Here is a 15,071-nt window from a genome sequence, read left to right on the forward strand (position 1 = left end):
ATAAATAAAAACAAATTGTGCCTTTTTTTTCAGACATGTAACCCTTTTGGGATTCGCCCAACAATTTCTGCATCAGTATTAGAGCAGAATTGTAACAATAATAATAACAACAATAAATAATTTTAAGTTGTATGTGGTTTACTGGAGAAAATCTACCAGATTTACAAACACAATGATTTAATAGTAATGAACGTAACTCAAAGATCTCAATATTAATGTGAAACTGTAAATTATATGTTTAATATATTAATATATAATGCTTTATCCAGAGGACGCTCAACATGATGAAATAAAACATTATAGGACTCTAGAACTTTTGAGAATCTTTATTGATAAAGACAAGCAAATACATCTGGCAAACACACAGCTACACAAGATCTACAAGCAGGATGTGTAGGATAAACAGTAGAAAACTAAAAGCTCTTGAAGCCCAGATTCAGATATAAAGGTTAGTCTGTGTTTATAACAGGAGTTAAAAAGAGAAGCCTGTTCTGCTGAATGTAAAGTGTAAATATTTGTATTTGATCATATGAAGGAATATAACAAATGAATAAAGCCTCATAAACTAGACGATGATTAATTAATGACAGGATTTCTGTTGCTGGTTTTGTGTTCAGTCTTGTTCAGCTCTTCTGGATCTGATGTCATAAACCAAAACAACAACAGCAGCTGCAGAGGCCACGCCCATCAAAGCAGTGACGACCAATCGGATCGCAGCTTCAGTAGTACCACAGCAGTAAGCAGAGTCTGAGGAACAAACACATCAAACTGAGCTCAGATCAGTCCATAAAGCTTCATGTCAGCACTGCCATCCACTAATATCAAGCGGTAGTCGCTGCAGAGCTAAATGAGCAGAGCTGGAGCTGGAAACACGTCTCAGGTTTACAGGAGAAATTAAGCGCTGATCTAAATCAATAGAGAAAACTGTTAACATGAGAGATGACTGAGCAAACTTTGTTCATGTATGTGAAAATACAAAGGTAAACAATACATTCAAGATCTTTATCGGGTTTGTTTTTGTAATAAAAAGTATATTTTGGTGTGGAAACAATCATTCAACTTTGTCCAATTAAATCAAAAAGTAAACGAGAGAAGCTTTCTTTATCTGCGTTAAGCATCAAATATCCTCCATATCAATCTATCTTGATAACAGATACTTGATTGAGTGAACTGTATGTTGGATATTGAAGTGCTTTATTTTTATCATTAATACAGAATTTAAAGGAAATAATTAAACAATTCATGCTAATAACTAATAGCTTATCCCCTGCTTATTATTAAGATATTAACTGTTCATTAGTAGATATAGAGTATGATCTTATTCTGCATACCTAATCCTGCCCAAAACCTAAATCTAATTGACTAACTATTAATAAAGAGCTAATTAATAGTTTATTAAGCAAGTAGTGTTAGTTAATGGTTAATTAATAATGTGACCTAAACTAAAATGTTATCATCAAGCTCTTCTCCAATCAATAATCTTTACTACAGTTCCCAAAAATAAATCCCTTGAGGAGTTTTTCATTTTGTAACCGGTCAGACACATGATTATTTTGCTTTTGTTCAACAAATCTGTCAGCAAACACAGAGTCAGCTTCTCCCCTCCACACAAGACTGGATGCTCAGTTGTAATCTGATGCCAAAGCATTTATGACGCAAAGGGATGTGCTTAGAAATATACGGAACCCCGGAAGGAACGTAGTGGAGGAGAAAAAAAATTGGCTGAGTGAAAAACAAATAATGGGGGGGAGGAAAATATATATTTCTAAGTTTTTGTGTTCTCTCGCAAAGATGTTTCTTCACAAACACTTCCTGTTCACCTCACTCACGTTACCCTCCCGTTTTTGTCGAAATTCTCCCGTATTTTACCATTTTATCCCACTTTCTTTACATTACTGTGCGTCGATCGTCGCCTTTCATGTGCTACCTCAGTGAATGCACTGACAGACGCGCTCCATACAATAAACTGATCCCAGATCAGCGTCTGTACACGCCATTTACAGAGGAGCACAGAGGAGCGGGTGTATGTTTAAACACACAAATACACTGAATAATGTGAAACATCTCCGTACTGCATGTTTTATTGTAAACAGCTTATTTTCTCTTAAATGAGCACAAACAGTTTCTAAGGTAACAGACTGCTTTCATTATTGATCTGTGCATTCTTACAGAGACACCTCTGTTATCAAACTAAACAAAACATGAGATTCATTTGCTGCTCACTTGTTTGATAACAGAAGTGTCCCTTTAAATGGCGCGTACAGATGCTGATCTGGGATCAGTTTATTGTACGGAGCGCGTCTGTCAGTCAGCGCTTATACATGCATTCTGTCATGTTCACCAGCGAACAACCACCAGATGTCGCTGGTAAACACACACACACACACACACACACACACACACACACACACACACACACTTAGTACTACAAATCTGCTGATAAACTACATATTCAGTCACACACACACACACACCTGCTCCAAGTCTCCACTGATTAGACTCCCACAGCTGATCCATGCTTCAAGACTGATTGCACACAGTATTTAAGCAGCACACACACTCATTCACATTACCGAGTTTTGTTTATCTGTAAGGTGACATTACAACGCGTTATCCTGGTCTTGTTTTCCCGTGTTTTGATCTTAGCCTTGTTTATCCAGTTCTCCTGTTTAGCCGCCTGCCTTCTGACCCCTCGCCTGTGTTTGACTTCGATTCTGGACTGCCTGTATAGATCTGTTTGCACCTGTGTTGACCATCGCCTGCCTGACTATTCTGAATAAACCTGCGTTTGGATCCTACCTTCTGTTGTCAGTGTCACTCCCCGGCGTTACATTCACTGGTTCAGAGGTTGCAAAGTGAAAGGCAAGGATCAAAGCACAGATTTAATGTAAAGAAAGTGGGGTAGAATGGTAAAATATGGGGGAATTTTGGCAATTTACATGAGCGAAGTGAACAGGAAGTGTTTGTGGAGAAACATCTTTGCAAGGGAATGCAAAACTTTGCGAGAGAACGCAAAAACTTAGAAATATATATTTGCCTTCCACCCATTTTTTTCTCTTTCACCCAGCCAATTTTTTTCTCCTCCACTACGTCCCTCCCGGGGTTCCGTAGAAATAGACTTAGAGACATGGTCAAAACTTCTACAAGCTCCTTGCGTTAGACTGATACATTTGATGAAAACTTTTATTCTTTCTTTATGTGTAATCAGGTGTTTTGCCACAAGTCTCTTGCTGCTCATGTATTAGTAATATGTTTTTAATACTTCTGCAATCAATGTTTAACTCTACCAAAGCTAAACAAGATCATAGATAGTTCATGTTTGATGTCCCTGCAAAGCTAATTTGGTGTACTGAACGATTGTTTACATTTTATGTTAATACGTGTGCAACATATTAACATTTTAAGAAACTTGAACGTTCCTTCATAAGTTTATGTCTATGTAAATGAACATGGTTTAAAACTAAAAGTTAACTTCTCATTGGTCAACTTGGCCCTGGTAGGTGGGTATTTTTCCCCCAATAGTCTCCAGAACAAACCATCATTATACAACAACTTGCTTAATTACCCTAACCTGCCCAGTTAACCTAGTTAAGCCTTTAAATTACACTTTAAGCTGTATAGAAGTGTCTTGAAAAAATATCTAGTCAAATATTATTTACGGTCTTAATGGCAAAGACAAAATAAATCAGTTATTAGAGATGAGTTATTAAAACTATTATGTGTAGAAAAGCGTTGAAAAAAGCTTCCTTCCGTTAAACAAAAATTGGGAAAAAAATAAACAGGGGGATTAATAAATCAAGGGGGTCTGTTTGTGGTTTCCTGTAACGCATATTTCCTGTCACTGTGTTTTAGCTTTAGTCTAAGTTTGTTGTTTGTATTTTTGATGCGTTGTTTATGACCTCATGACAGTTTTGACTATGATATTGGATTGACCTGTTTGTGTAACGGGGAGACTGACACAGAGGGATCCATTTTGCAGTATTTATTAAATCACAATCAAGGACAAACATCCAATACGCACAATAGTGCGAACACACATTAACAGTAATCAATCAAGGTCGTGGGGCTGGCGGCTGACAGACACACAGTGATTTACCAGGCTTAGATCAGTGGCAGGCAGCGTGGTTCAGAGTCCTAATAGCAGGCGTGGGTCGAGGGCAGACAGCGTGGTTCAGAATCCGTGTGATAAGCAAGGGTCGTGGGCAGGTAGAAGGCACCTCAAGGTAAGAACAATCCGGGGTTATACACAGGAGATCAGGCAGGAACGACCGCTCAGTAATGCTGGCCAGGGCTAAACAAGACTTCGCAATGAACAGTGGTTTGAGTGTGGCTTATATAGGTGGCGTGGGTCATTACCGTGATTCAGTTCAGGTGTGTGCACAATCAGTGTATGTGGATGATGTAATGCTAGAAGTCCGGGGATGGCGGCCTCTCCTGGCCAGCGAGGGGAATGACTGGGACCGAGTCAGTGACAGTTTGATTCTTGATTTTTCCTGTTTTTGTTCATGATTAGCTTCACAAATACTTTCTTTAATAAATTATTACTAAGCTGCAATTGGACACTACCTCTCTTGTTTTCAGCATGCCGAGACCCAAAGGTGACAAACAGTGTAGATGTAAAGTTAAAGCCGAAGTCTTTGAAACCGTATTGATGAGAGAAATCGCATTATATATATATTTGAGTTATCTGCCAATTGGGAAATCTAGTACTCGATCTGAGACACCTTTGGCTTGATCCATGTACTTCAGATCAAGTTTAGATTGAATTGTAGTTCATTCTTTCTTATCTTTTCCCCATATGACTCTGCAGTGAGCACCATATGACTAATATCAGCTCTGCTTTAGCTAAACATAATCTGTCATCTTTCTTTTAAAAATGTTAAACAACACAACATTGCTTAAATGATCAGATATTTCTGAAGATCTATTTCTAAACTGGAGTAATTATAACATGTGAAAGCAATATTAAACTCACCTAAGACAGTGAGAATGAAAAGGACATTTCTCATACGATAGTGTACTTTATAACCTCCAGCATGTTCAGATGTGATGTTTGTGATGGTCAAATGTCCAGTTTGTTTATCAAGTTTCAGTCTGTTGCTGAATCTCCCATCAAGAACATCATCATATAATCTGATGCGCCGATTATAGATTTTAGCAATTACAGTGTTTTCATATCCAAAACGCCAATGAATATCATCATAATCCATCATTTCAGTGAGATTAGGGTTTAAAGTGACTGAATCTTCCTCCTTCACTGATATTTCATCTTCATCATCAAACACACAAACAGAAACAGGGTTTGTGTCAGATTAAAATCATTACGAAATGAAAAGCTCTAGTGTTGTTTCTGAAAGCTGATTTTAACAACAGAAAAATACAATAATATGAGAATTAAAATTTAATCTAGTGATTGAAAAATAAACCAAATGAAACATTTGTAACTCACCATAGACATACAGATGGAAGAAAATATAAAGATAGTTGGTATGTATTCTATAATCTCCAGCATGTTCAGTTCTGATGTCTGTGATGATCAGAGATCCAGTTTTCTTGTCCAGTTTCAGTCTGTCTCTGAATCTCCCACCAAGAACATCATCAAATACAGAGAATCTGCCAGCTGTAACATTAACCTCAGCAATTTCTTTAGATTCAAACCTCCACTTAATCTGATCATCATTCATCATGTCAGTAACACCAGAGCTCAGAGTGACTGAATTCCTCATTTTCACAGACACTTCTTTAACGTCTGCTGTATAACAAAAACACATGAGGAAGAAACAAACATTAAGACGGTCATTTGATGATTTACAAAAGTAAATTTACATTTAAAATTAATATAATAAATCAACAAAAACAAAAGCAGGTTTGGGTTAAAAACTGTGTCTTTGTGCTGGTTAAAATATGAATCAGAACTAATATTTAACTCACTATCAACTTTGAGTTTAATAGAGATAGTTTCATTGTTGGTCTGTGCTTTATAAACTCCAGCATGTTTAGTTCTGATGTCTGTGATGGTCAGAGATCCAGTTTCATTGTCCAGTGTCAGTCTGTCTCTGAATCTCCCATCAAGAACATCATCAAATACAGAGAATCTGTTGGTCTGTTCATTGATTTCTGCTATTAAAGTCTCTTCATTTCCAAACCTCCACTGAATCTGATCATCATTCTTCAGTTCAGTGACACCAGATCTCAGAGTGACTGTTCCTTCCTCACTCCTATAACGATAATGAACTCCACCTGCAGAACAGAGTTTGTCAGATTAAAGCTTTAAATGTCATTTCATGAGTTCACACTCACAGATATCTGACTGAACAGAACTCGTGTTATTGCCCTTGTCAGGATAGAGAGACAGACACTGTGGGCCAAACCTAACAACATTTGGAACAATTAAATAAATAAATGTACAAAGACAAATGTATAAAGATAAAACAAGCAAAAATACATATAAACTTTAGAAAAGCAAAGCAAAAGTAAAAAACTTATTTATACTTTTTTTCCTTACAGCATGATTTTTCTGCTGGTGTAAACATTGAACAGCAGCAGCAGCACCTCCACAAGCTTCTTATAGGATGTGGAAAGCACAATTCTCTTATTTATATGCAGAAAATCAGCAAATCTGTGGTTACAAAAATGTCAATGCCACGGTTTATACACGGATGTCCTTGTTGATCATAATAAATATAACAAATATGAACAGATCTTTTAATCCCAGCTTCTTTACAAATCCTGTTTTGTGGACATGTTTATATCTGTTGCTTTGACTACATGTTAATATGCTGCCAAATGAATGTGATGGATGGGATAAACCGCACTTCTACGTCACGCCGTGGTCGACCACAAAATCACTGGGATTTGGATCCTATTTGTGCCAATCGATGACTTGTTGAGATGAGTGCAGTGATTCTAAATGTATATCCAGTATAATCATTATAATCAGATTATATTTAAGATAATAAGATTATATAAACAGACACAATTTATTAAATCTCTCTCCATCTTGCTGACTTCTCTGTGTTTCTGCCCAAGATGTCTGCATAGTTCTCTTTTTGCATACACAGACTCTGATGCTGTGCTGCAGAAAATGAGGAAGTTTGCTCTTGCGTTTGCTTCTGAAGTTAACAGGAGGAGAATGTTGGTTCACAGGCGTTTGTGACTACAATGTTGTGGCACAATCAAGAACTGAGCAGAGAGGATTAGGTGGCGTTAATAGTTCACTTCCAGAAGAAACATTTCCTGCCAAGCTCTTATCAGCCCCATACATACAATTAAGGTTAAAATAGATGATAAAATAATGTAATACAAGATTTTGGCTACATCAAATCATGAATGTACATCAACAGTATCCACAATCATGTCATGTACACATGTCTGGTACTCCATAGATTAAACCATTCGTTCTATACATGCTATCAGAACAGAAAACTCTGAGAATAGAAAAATATTTGCGACTCACCAACCAGACGCCACAAACAGAAGCAGAATCTGTGAAACATCTTCAACAACATTGTCAGTCCACAGATATGGAGACAAACTCTTCAAAATGGCTTCAGTGATGAACTGACAGATGCTCTTGTGTGAGGCTGCTCTGTATAAAGTCATCTGAAACTCTACTGTCAGCTAAAATAACATCTTTCAGTGTTAAGATGTGGTCATCTAGCACTTTTGTTTCTATTTAACTCACACTCTGAAAAGACATTTGGCCTAAACAGCCTGTAGATCAATTATGCCATTTTCAGCAGAAATAAACTCTTGCTATCTTCTGTGTTTTACTTCTGGCTCTTGTTACTGGTATATGTTAAGTACACAGTTACAATATGAGGACTTTTAGGCAAGTTCCTCTTCATAACATTATTTGAATTTCAGAAAACATGAAGAAATTCATGTGATCTAGAAATTTTTTTTGTTGGTTTATCTGTACAGAACGTTCGAGGTTACAGAAGTAACCCTTCATTCCCCGAGGAGGGGAATGGAAGTGCTATACAGTGGATTTGATTTTGAAAATCCACGTATGGGAGGTTTCGGTTCAGAAGCCGCTTGTCTGAAAGAGTATTGAACGGGCCAATGAAAGCAATAAATGGGCAGCGTAAGCTTGCACAGGTGTGCTTCATTGCCAATTATCCCAGCATATAAGCACACCTGGAGCGAGCAAACGTCATCCTTTTAAGCTGAAGAGACTTTCAAACAGCTAAGGGACAGTCATTATGGCGACAGAGTATAGCACTTCCGTTCCCCTCCTCGGGGAACGAAGGGTTACTTCTGTAACCTCGATTGTTCCCCTTCAGTTGGGGAACTTCAGTGCTATTCAGTGGATTTGATTTTTAAAATCCACGTATGGAGAACTATGGAAAGCGCCATAATGACTGCACCTTACCAACGCCCCCATGAGGGGATGGTCAGGCAAGCGTGACGCACCCACACCATGGGAGGCACAGTCCTCCAATGTGTCCCTGGCCCTAATTTATCCTACTTTATCAGAAGTTTTACGGATTTAGATATATTTTTTGGGAAGTCATGAGCGTCTAGATAATTCTAGGAAAATAAGACAGTACGTTGGGAAGCGTGCAATCCCGATAGGGAGGACGCTGCGGAGGCCATCTGCTACCCAAGGGGAATAGATGGCAGAATTTACATATGGACTAGCCCTAAGAAGGGGGAGTACCCATAGACAAAAAAGTGGTTAGCGAAGAGGGAAGACATGGGTCCACCCAGGGGGGGGACTTAACCGTGGCGGAATAACCATATGGGATCGCCTAGTGGGGATCACGCATAGCAGGCACCTATACCCAAAACGTGGGCTGACCAGCGGGCAGACCTACAACGTAGTGGGCCAGCAGGTGACTCCTCCGCTGAGTCAGTGCTGGGGGCCACGGAGGAATCTGCAGGGCTCACCTGACGGGGAACTTTACTGACAGATAAAAAGGCGCACGTACCTCCGTGTTAGGGAGAATGGTGCAGCAAGTGTGTTTCAACACCCTACCGAGTTGTTTCCTCAATCACCAAAGGGTTACCTAATACCCTTGAGGAAACTGGCTCCACTCGCAGATTGCAAAACCTTGCAAATGTGTTGTCGCCCAGCCTGCAGCTCTACAGATGTCTGTTAGAGATGCGCCGCGTGCACGCGCCCAAGAGGATGCAACGCTTCCAGTGGAGTGTGCACGCACTCCCGGGGGACACGGCTCACCTCTGCTCGAGTAAGCGAGTGAAATCCACAATCCAGTGGGAAAATCTTTGTTTCGATACGGCCGAGGCTGTACGAAGGTTCAGTTGAAGTCAGAATTATTAGCCCCCTAGAATTATTAGACCGCTTGTTTATTTTTTCCCCAGTTTCTGCTTAACGTAGAGCAGATTTCTTCAACACACTTCTAAACATAATAGTTTTAATAACTAATTTCTAATAAGTGATTTATTTTATCTTTGTCATGATGACAGTAAATAATATTTGACTAGATATTTTTCAAGACACTTCTATACAGCTTAAAGTGACATTTAAAGGCTTCACTAGGTTAATTAGGTTAACTAGGCAGGTTAGGGTAATTAGGCAAGTTATTGTATAATGATGGTTTGTTCTGTAGACTATCAAGAAAATATATAGCTTAAAGGGGCTAATAATTTCGTCCCTAAAATGGTGTTAAAAATTTAATAACTGCTTTTATTCTAGCCGAAATAAAACAAATAAGACTTTCTTAAGAAGAAAAAACATTATCAGACATACTGTGAACATTTCCTTGCTCTGTTAAACATCATTTGGAAAATATTTTAAAAAGAAGAAAAAATTTTGATGGGAGCTAATAATTCTGACTTTAACTGTAGAAGGCTTCAGCACTGCTTCATTTGTAAATTGAGGACAAAAGTGAGCGGGTGTCGAGGATGACAGTGAAGAGGGTTGGGGAGTAGCAGAAGAAAGCGAAAGTGAACAGCGGACGGGGGAGAAAGGCGGTTGAGGAGGGGGATCGGTTAAATGAGGTGCCGCATTAGATTTTAGAGGTGCTGGATGCGGATCCGGCGTGTTCCGGCACAAATTAAGCCCTGAGCCTCAGTTGAGTAAACAGCTTCCTTTTCAGTCTATTTGCAGCCAATAAATGGAAGAAAAACTAATGTGAGGAGAAGGAGCACCTGTGTTTGACTTTCTAAACGCTTAATGTGGCTTAATGCATCAACCCAAAGTTTCTTTTTTTTAAATAAAAACCTGATGCTTTCAGTTACATGTTACTTAAATCAGACAGAATGTTTTTTCAGTTGTTTTTAAATGTGTCTATTTCAAGTGGAATTTTGTAAAGACCAGTAATGGTAACCACCAGTTACACCAGTAAGGGTGTAATAATACACAGAAGCCACGGTTCAGGATGTACCTTGGTTTTGGGGTCACGGTTCAATATGAGTTCAGTACAACAGGAATAAGCAACAATCCCCAGCGCTTGCTCTTCTGTTCATTTTGAACAGGCAGAAATGTTTTGTCACAATCAGCTACAAAACTGAAAAGCGTCTTGTGATAAAATACAAAATAATTAAGAATGAAAAATAAAACTTTATTACAGATTAAACCTTTAAAGGTTGAGCCCAACTTTCTCCTAAACATTAGAAAATCAGTAATTTTGCATAAATTCAGCAAGAGTCTAAACTGAAATCTCTATTAATGAACATGCTAGCTCTACTATGTCCACATAGTAGCAGGTGCAGTGGACAACAACTGTTCAGTATCGCATCTTTTGCAGCGTGTGAAGATTAAAAAAAAAAGTTTCAACATTTACACAGACACTCATTACCATAGTCATCATATAAGATGTCAGATACTCATTGCTGTCAGTTCCACAGCAGTAGACCAATCAGAAGAACTCAAAGGAGGGGCAAGCATTGCAAGCTTCTGTGTAGGAAGTTAGCATGACCACGACGGCATGGCGAACACATTTCTGAGCGCTGCATCTCACAGGTGCTTTCTTTGTGAATGCTGCTTTATTTCCAGCCTAACAGTGACTGCACGTCTGATCTGACTGTATTTGTCGCGGAACAGCATGAACTGCAACATCACCCCTGATATCATTACAGTTCAGGATGAATACATGTATCGTTACACCCCTAGATTCTAGGCAAGCCCAGAATTAGCTGTCTGTCAGTCTAGATCGAGAGCTCTATGATTTATTTTACTGCCTGGCTCTGCATTTATTACATTAAACATTGGGGAAAATGTGAAAGACGTTGTCTGCTTTTCAGCTCATGGTTGTTGTTTTTTTCAACAGGCACTCAGAGCGCTTCTGCACACACAAGGCAAATAAACAGCATGGTAAACACTCAATGCCTAGAAAGCTAGCGTTAAAAGTCGTCTCTTACTGCAAAAACTCATTTGTTCTGTGCCAATCGATGATTTGAGATGAGTACAATAATTCTAAATGGATATCCAGTATAATCATTACAATAAGATTATATTTAATAAAAATATTATTTAAAAGAAACAATATATTAAATCTCTCTTCATCTTGCTTACTGTTTGCGAACATACAGTTTCAGTTTGCTCTGAAGGAGGAGAATGTCGCTTCACAGGCGTTTGTGGGTACAGAAGTGTGACATGATCAAGAACAGAGCAGAGAGGAGCTGGTGGCGTTAATAACCAGCTCACAGTTGAGGAATTCACTGTCAATTTCTTTACTACTTTAGTCAAAAACAGGCAGGGTTTGCTCCATATAGTGAACTTCTATGGTGGTTTGAAAAGCATTTTTACATTTACATTTAGTCTTTAAGCAGATGCTTTTGTCCGAAGAAGGAAAACAGCAGTTTCAGCGCAGCTACGAATGCTCTAAATGCTTCCAGATGAGGAATAAAAGTCACAACTTGCAAAACAATCTGTCATTTTTTAATAAGAAATCTACATTTCTACACTTGTATCCACAAAGCTTGCATCCCAGAGCTAGTGCAAGACCAGCTTTAGTGGTCAAAAAGTGTACATATTTGTTGAAGGAAATTCTTACTTGACTAATGTATGCTGGTTCGTCCTCATCATTGAATATGCACTCAAACACAAGCTCTTATCAGCCCCATATATTCACCTTATTCTCTGCAGACGAGCGGACGAAGCCATTTGAATCTTTTTGGCTCGAGACTTCCTGCCTTATTCATTTCCATTCATTTTAAGATAATAGAAACAGCTCGTTCTGCTGCTTGATGCTGCAAGCTGATATTTTTATATTATATTATTCTGCTTGGTCTGTATATATAGCCATGAAAACACTTGTTTGTAGAGCAAGCAGTTTGACCGTTTTTTGATGTTTATTAGTCCTTTTTCTCATATGCGGTTCAATCTGAAGTTCTAAAACAATCGCAAAAACGAGCGCACTTCCGCATTGAAGAATAAGGTCAATACGATCAGGGTTAAGATAAATGATTAAAACCCCATGATGAAAGATTTTAGCAAGATCTAATCATGAACGTATCAGTGTATTCACAATCATATTTGCAACTCACCAACCAGACGCCACAAACACAAACAGAAGCAGAATCTGTGAAACATCTTCAACAACAGTTTCAGTCCACAGAGATGAGGACAAACTCCTCAAAATGGCTTCAGTGATGAACTGACAGATGCTGCTCTGTTAAAGTGATCTGAAACTCTACTGTAAGATAAAATAACATCCTTTAGTGTTAATGCATTCAGTGTTAATGTCTAGCACTTCTGTTTCTATTATATTCACACTCATTTTGCAAACGTTTCCGAGAAATGACTGAATTTTACATCTTTTTCTCTAGTGCCACACGCAAACAGCAGTGCTCAGCTTTAACAGCAGAAAACCTTTGCTATGCTAACTTTTGTTTGCTACTTCTAGTCATTGTTGCTATTGAGTTCACAGTTAAATGATTGTAATGTAAGCTCCCCCTCATTAAATTTCTCATATTTTAGCAAACATGGATCCAGAAATCAACACTTTATACTGTAGTTTAAGCAGACAGAAACTGCTTACAGTGGTGTCTCTAGTGGCAATGTGTAGGAATTGTTGTATTTGTTATTTAACCCTGAACTCTTATTTGACTGTTAATGGATTCACTTTCTTGATTGTAAAGTTGTTGTGTGTTTGTTGTTTTTGTATGAACTGTAAAAATAAGAGGCTCATATAAACAAGAGAAATAAAGCACAGAAACACTTCAACCACAATCAACTGACATGATGACAAATGTCCAGCAGAAACATCAAGACCCGCATGCTGATCAGTGCCTGTTATACCACACTTTAACACAGTCATGAAGAGTTTCAATGTAATAAATATGTGCCTACCTTTAATAACAGCATGTTTGACTTTTGCTAATTAGCAATTAGCCGATAGCGTCCTGGGGTCCGTTCTTCGTACCTCGCTTAAATGATCTAAGATTATTTGGCAGATCCTGGATCTTTTAATCTTGATAACTGATCTCTCGCTAATTTGGTTCTTCAAACAAGTTCGCGAATCAGATTAGAATGTCTGGATGAACTGATCTGAGATCGCTGCGTGTGTTGTGAAGGACAGATCTATCGATCCTCGAAATCATGATCAGCAATGCAACGATTGGCTGACGGCACAGCAGCGTAATGACATCATCTGATTAATATTCAATTATCCATGTGAGCAAAATTACATCAAATTAGCAGTAAACGGCTTGTTAAATATGACACGCAGTAACTTCACATTATTGTGAGCTGCAGGCTTTACACTTTCATTTGTCAAGACAAGAGTATTCATCATGTATTTCAATGCAAATCAATGTATTTAGTTCTACATTTAGAAAAGATTTTCTTTATTATAGTACAGTTTTTTAATCGGTGTAAAGAATAACTGGTTGTTTCCAAAAGCATTTTCATATTGGTAAAGGCGTCTGCAACTTTTGTGAAGCTTCAAATCACTATTAACTATCAAAACATGTTCATGACTGCTGACATGTATTATTGCTTTAAAAAAAGTCACATATTGTGCATTTCTATTATACACAATTTGTACAGCGATCAAAAAAGTTCATATCAATAAGTTTTCTCTTTGCACCAGATGGCAGTCTTTGTACTTTCATTTCGAGAGTGCAGATTGTATAGCCTACGTTTTATTAATATGTATAACTTTATTTATTTTATTAATGACTATAACTTTATATATATAGTTAAAAAATATGTACCATTTTCCCAAGTGTATATAACTACTACTGTAAGAAAATATCAGAATTCGGTACATACTTTCTGTATTATCTTTGCTTGAACTGAGCCGATCTAATCCTGTTTATATGAATCGAACCTGCTCCCAATCAGGTTTGACCTAGCAGAACTGTTGCCATGACATCAACTCTCGGATCAGCTTTGAAGAACGAAACGATCCTGGATCATGTCAAATCGTCAATATCCAAATCCAGCTAACTGAGTAATCCACGTACGAAGAACGGACCCCTGTTCTTCTCCAGGTTTGTTTACGGTGGTAAATCTAAATGAACCTCTCAGCGCCCTCTGCTGGTGAAGATACTCATTACAGGACTGCTGTAACCTGCAACAAAGTGTACTAATTTGGGTTTTTACGGTGTGTGTGTGTGTGTGTGTGTGTGTGTGTGTGCGTGTGTGTGTGTGTGTGTGTGTGTGTGTGTGTGTGATCGCTCTGTAAAACGCGGAAATGTCCAAGGTCAACTCTAGCTTTAATAACACAATAATTTTATCAGTATAAAGAGAGCTTAAATGGCAACGTAAGAATTTATATATAAATGAAATGATCGTGATAGGATGGACATCTGATCTGCACAATAATAACACGACAGGGTAAAGTGTAATAAGAAGTGATCTAAAAGTCCTGTAAGTGTTAAAGAGGATAAATCAGTGAATCAGCCATCTTTTATCTCGACACACATTTAATAGCACTAATGCTCGAGTTGCAGTTTGATCTGAAATCTTTCAGGGTGGAAAGATCAGCAAATGAAAACATAAAGCCATTACAAATAAATGAAGATTATAAGTGAAATGACGTCATGATTTATGTTTGTGAATTTGTGCAGATCATGAAGATGAAGATTTCTGCTCTGCTCAACTGTTTTACTCCTCCAGAGGGCGCTCGACACAATCAAATACAACATGAAGAGAC

At 38.1% G+C, this 15,071-nt stretch overlaps 1 protein-coding gene across 9 annotated transcripts; it reads right to left on the reverse strand.

The window, feature by feature from the left end:
* Window positions 1-311: 311 nt before the first annotated feature.
* LOC137489034 (uncharacterized) lies at window positions 312-14,093 on the reverse strand. Of its 9 annotated transcripts, none has more exons than XM_073937026.1 (6): window positions 13,262-13,655; window positions 12,457-12,605; window positions 5,932-6,240; window positions 5,450-5,752; window positions 4,976-5,269; window positions 312-747 (listed from the first exon to the last, which is right to left on the reverse strand). In XM_073937026.1, the coding sequence occupies exons 2-6, from the start codon at window positions 12,500-12,502 to the stop codon at window positions 614-616; spliced, it is 1,086 nt and encodes a 361-aa protein (XP_073793127.1). In that variant the 5' UTR covers window positions 12,503-12,605; window positions 13,262-13,655; the 3' UTR covers window positions 312-613. The 9 variants fall into 9 exon arrangements, 6 of the variants coding, with proteins under 6 accessions (XP_073793127.1, XP_073793131.1, XP_073793130.1 ...); XM_073937030.1 differs by lacking the exon at window positions 13,262-13,655 and adding an exon at window positions 4,097-4,217 and having other exon boundaries at window positions 12,457-12,565; XM_073937029.1 differs by lacking the exons at window positions 12,457-12,605; window positions 13,262-13,655 and adding exons at window positions 4,097-4,217; window positions 7,457-7,819.
* Window positions 14,094-15,071: the final 978 nt, after the last annotated feature.

The sequence above is a fragment of the Danio rerio genome, chromosome 22, assembly GCF_049306965.1.
Source record: "Danio rerio strain Tuebingen ecotype United States chromosome 22, GRCz12tu, whole genome shotgun sequence".
Classification (NCBI taxonomy): domain Eukaryota; kingdom Metazoa; phylum Chordata; class Actinopteri; order Cypriniformes; family Danionidae; genus Danio; species Danio rerio.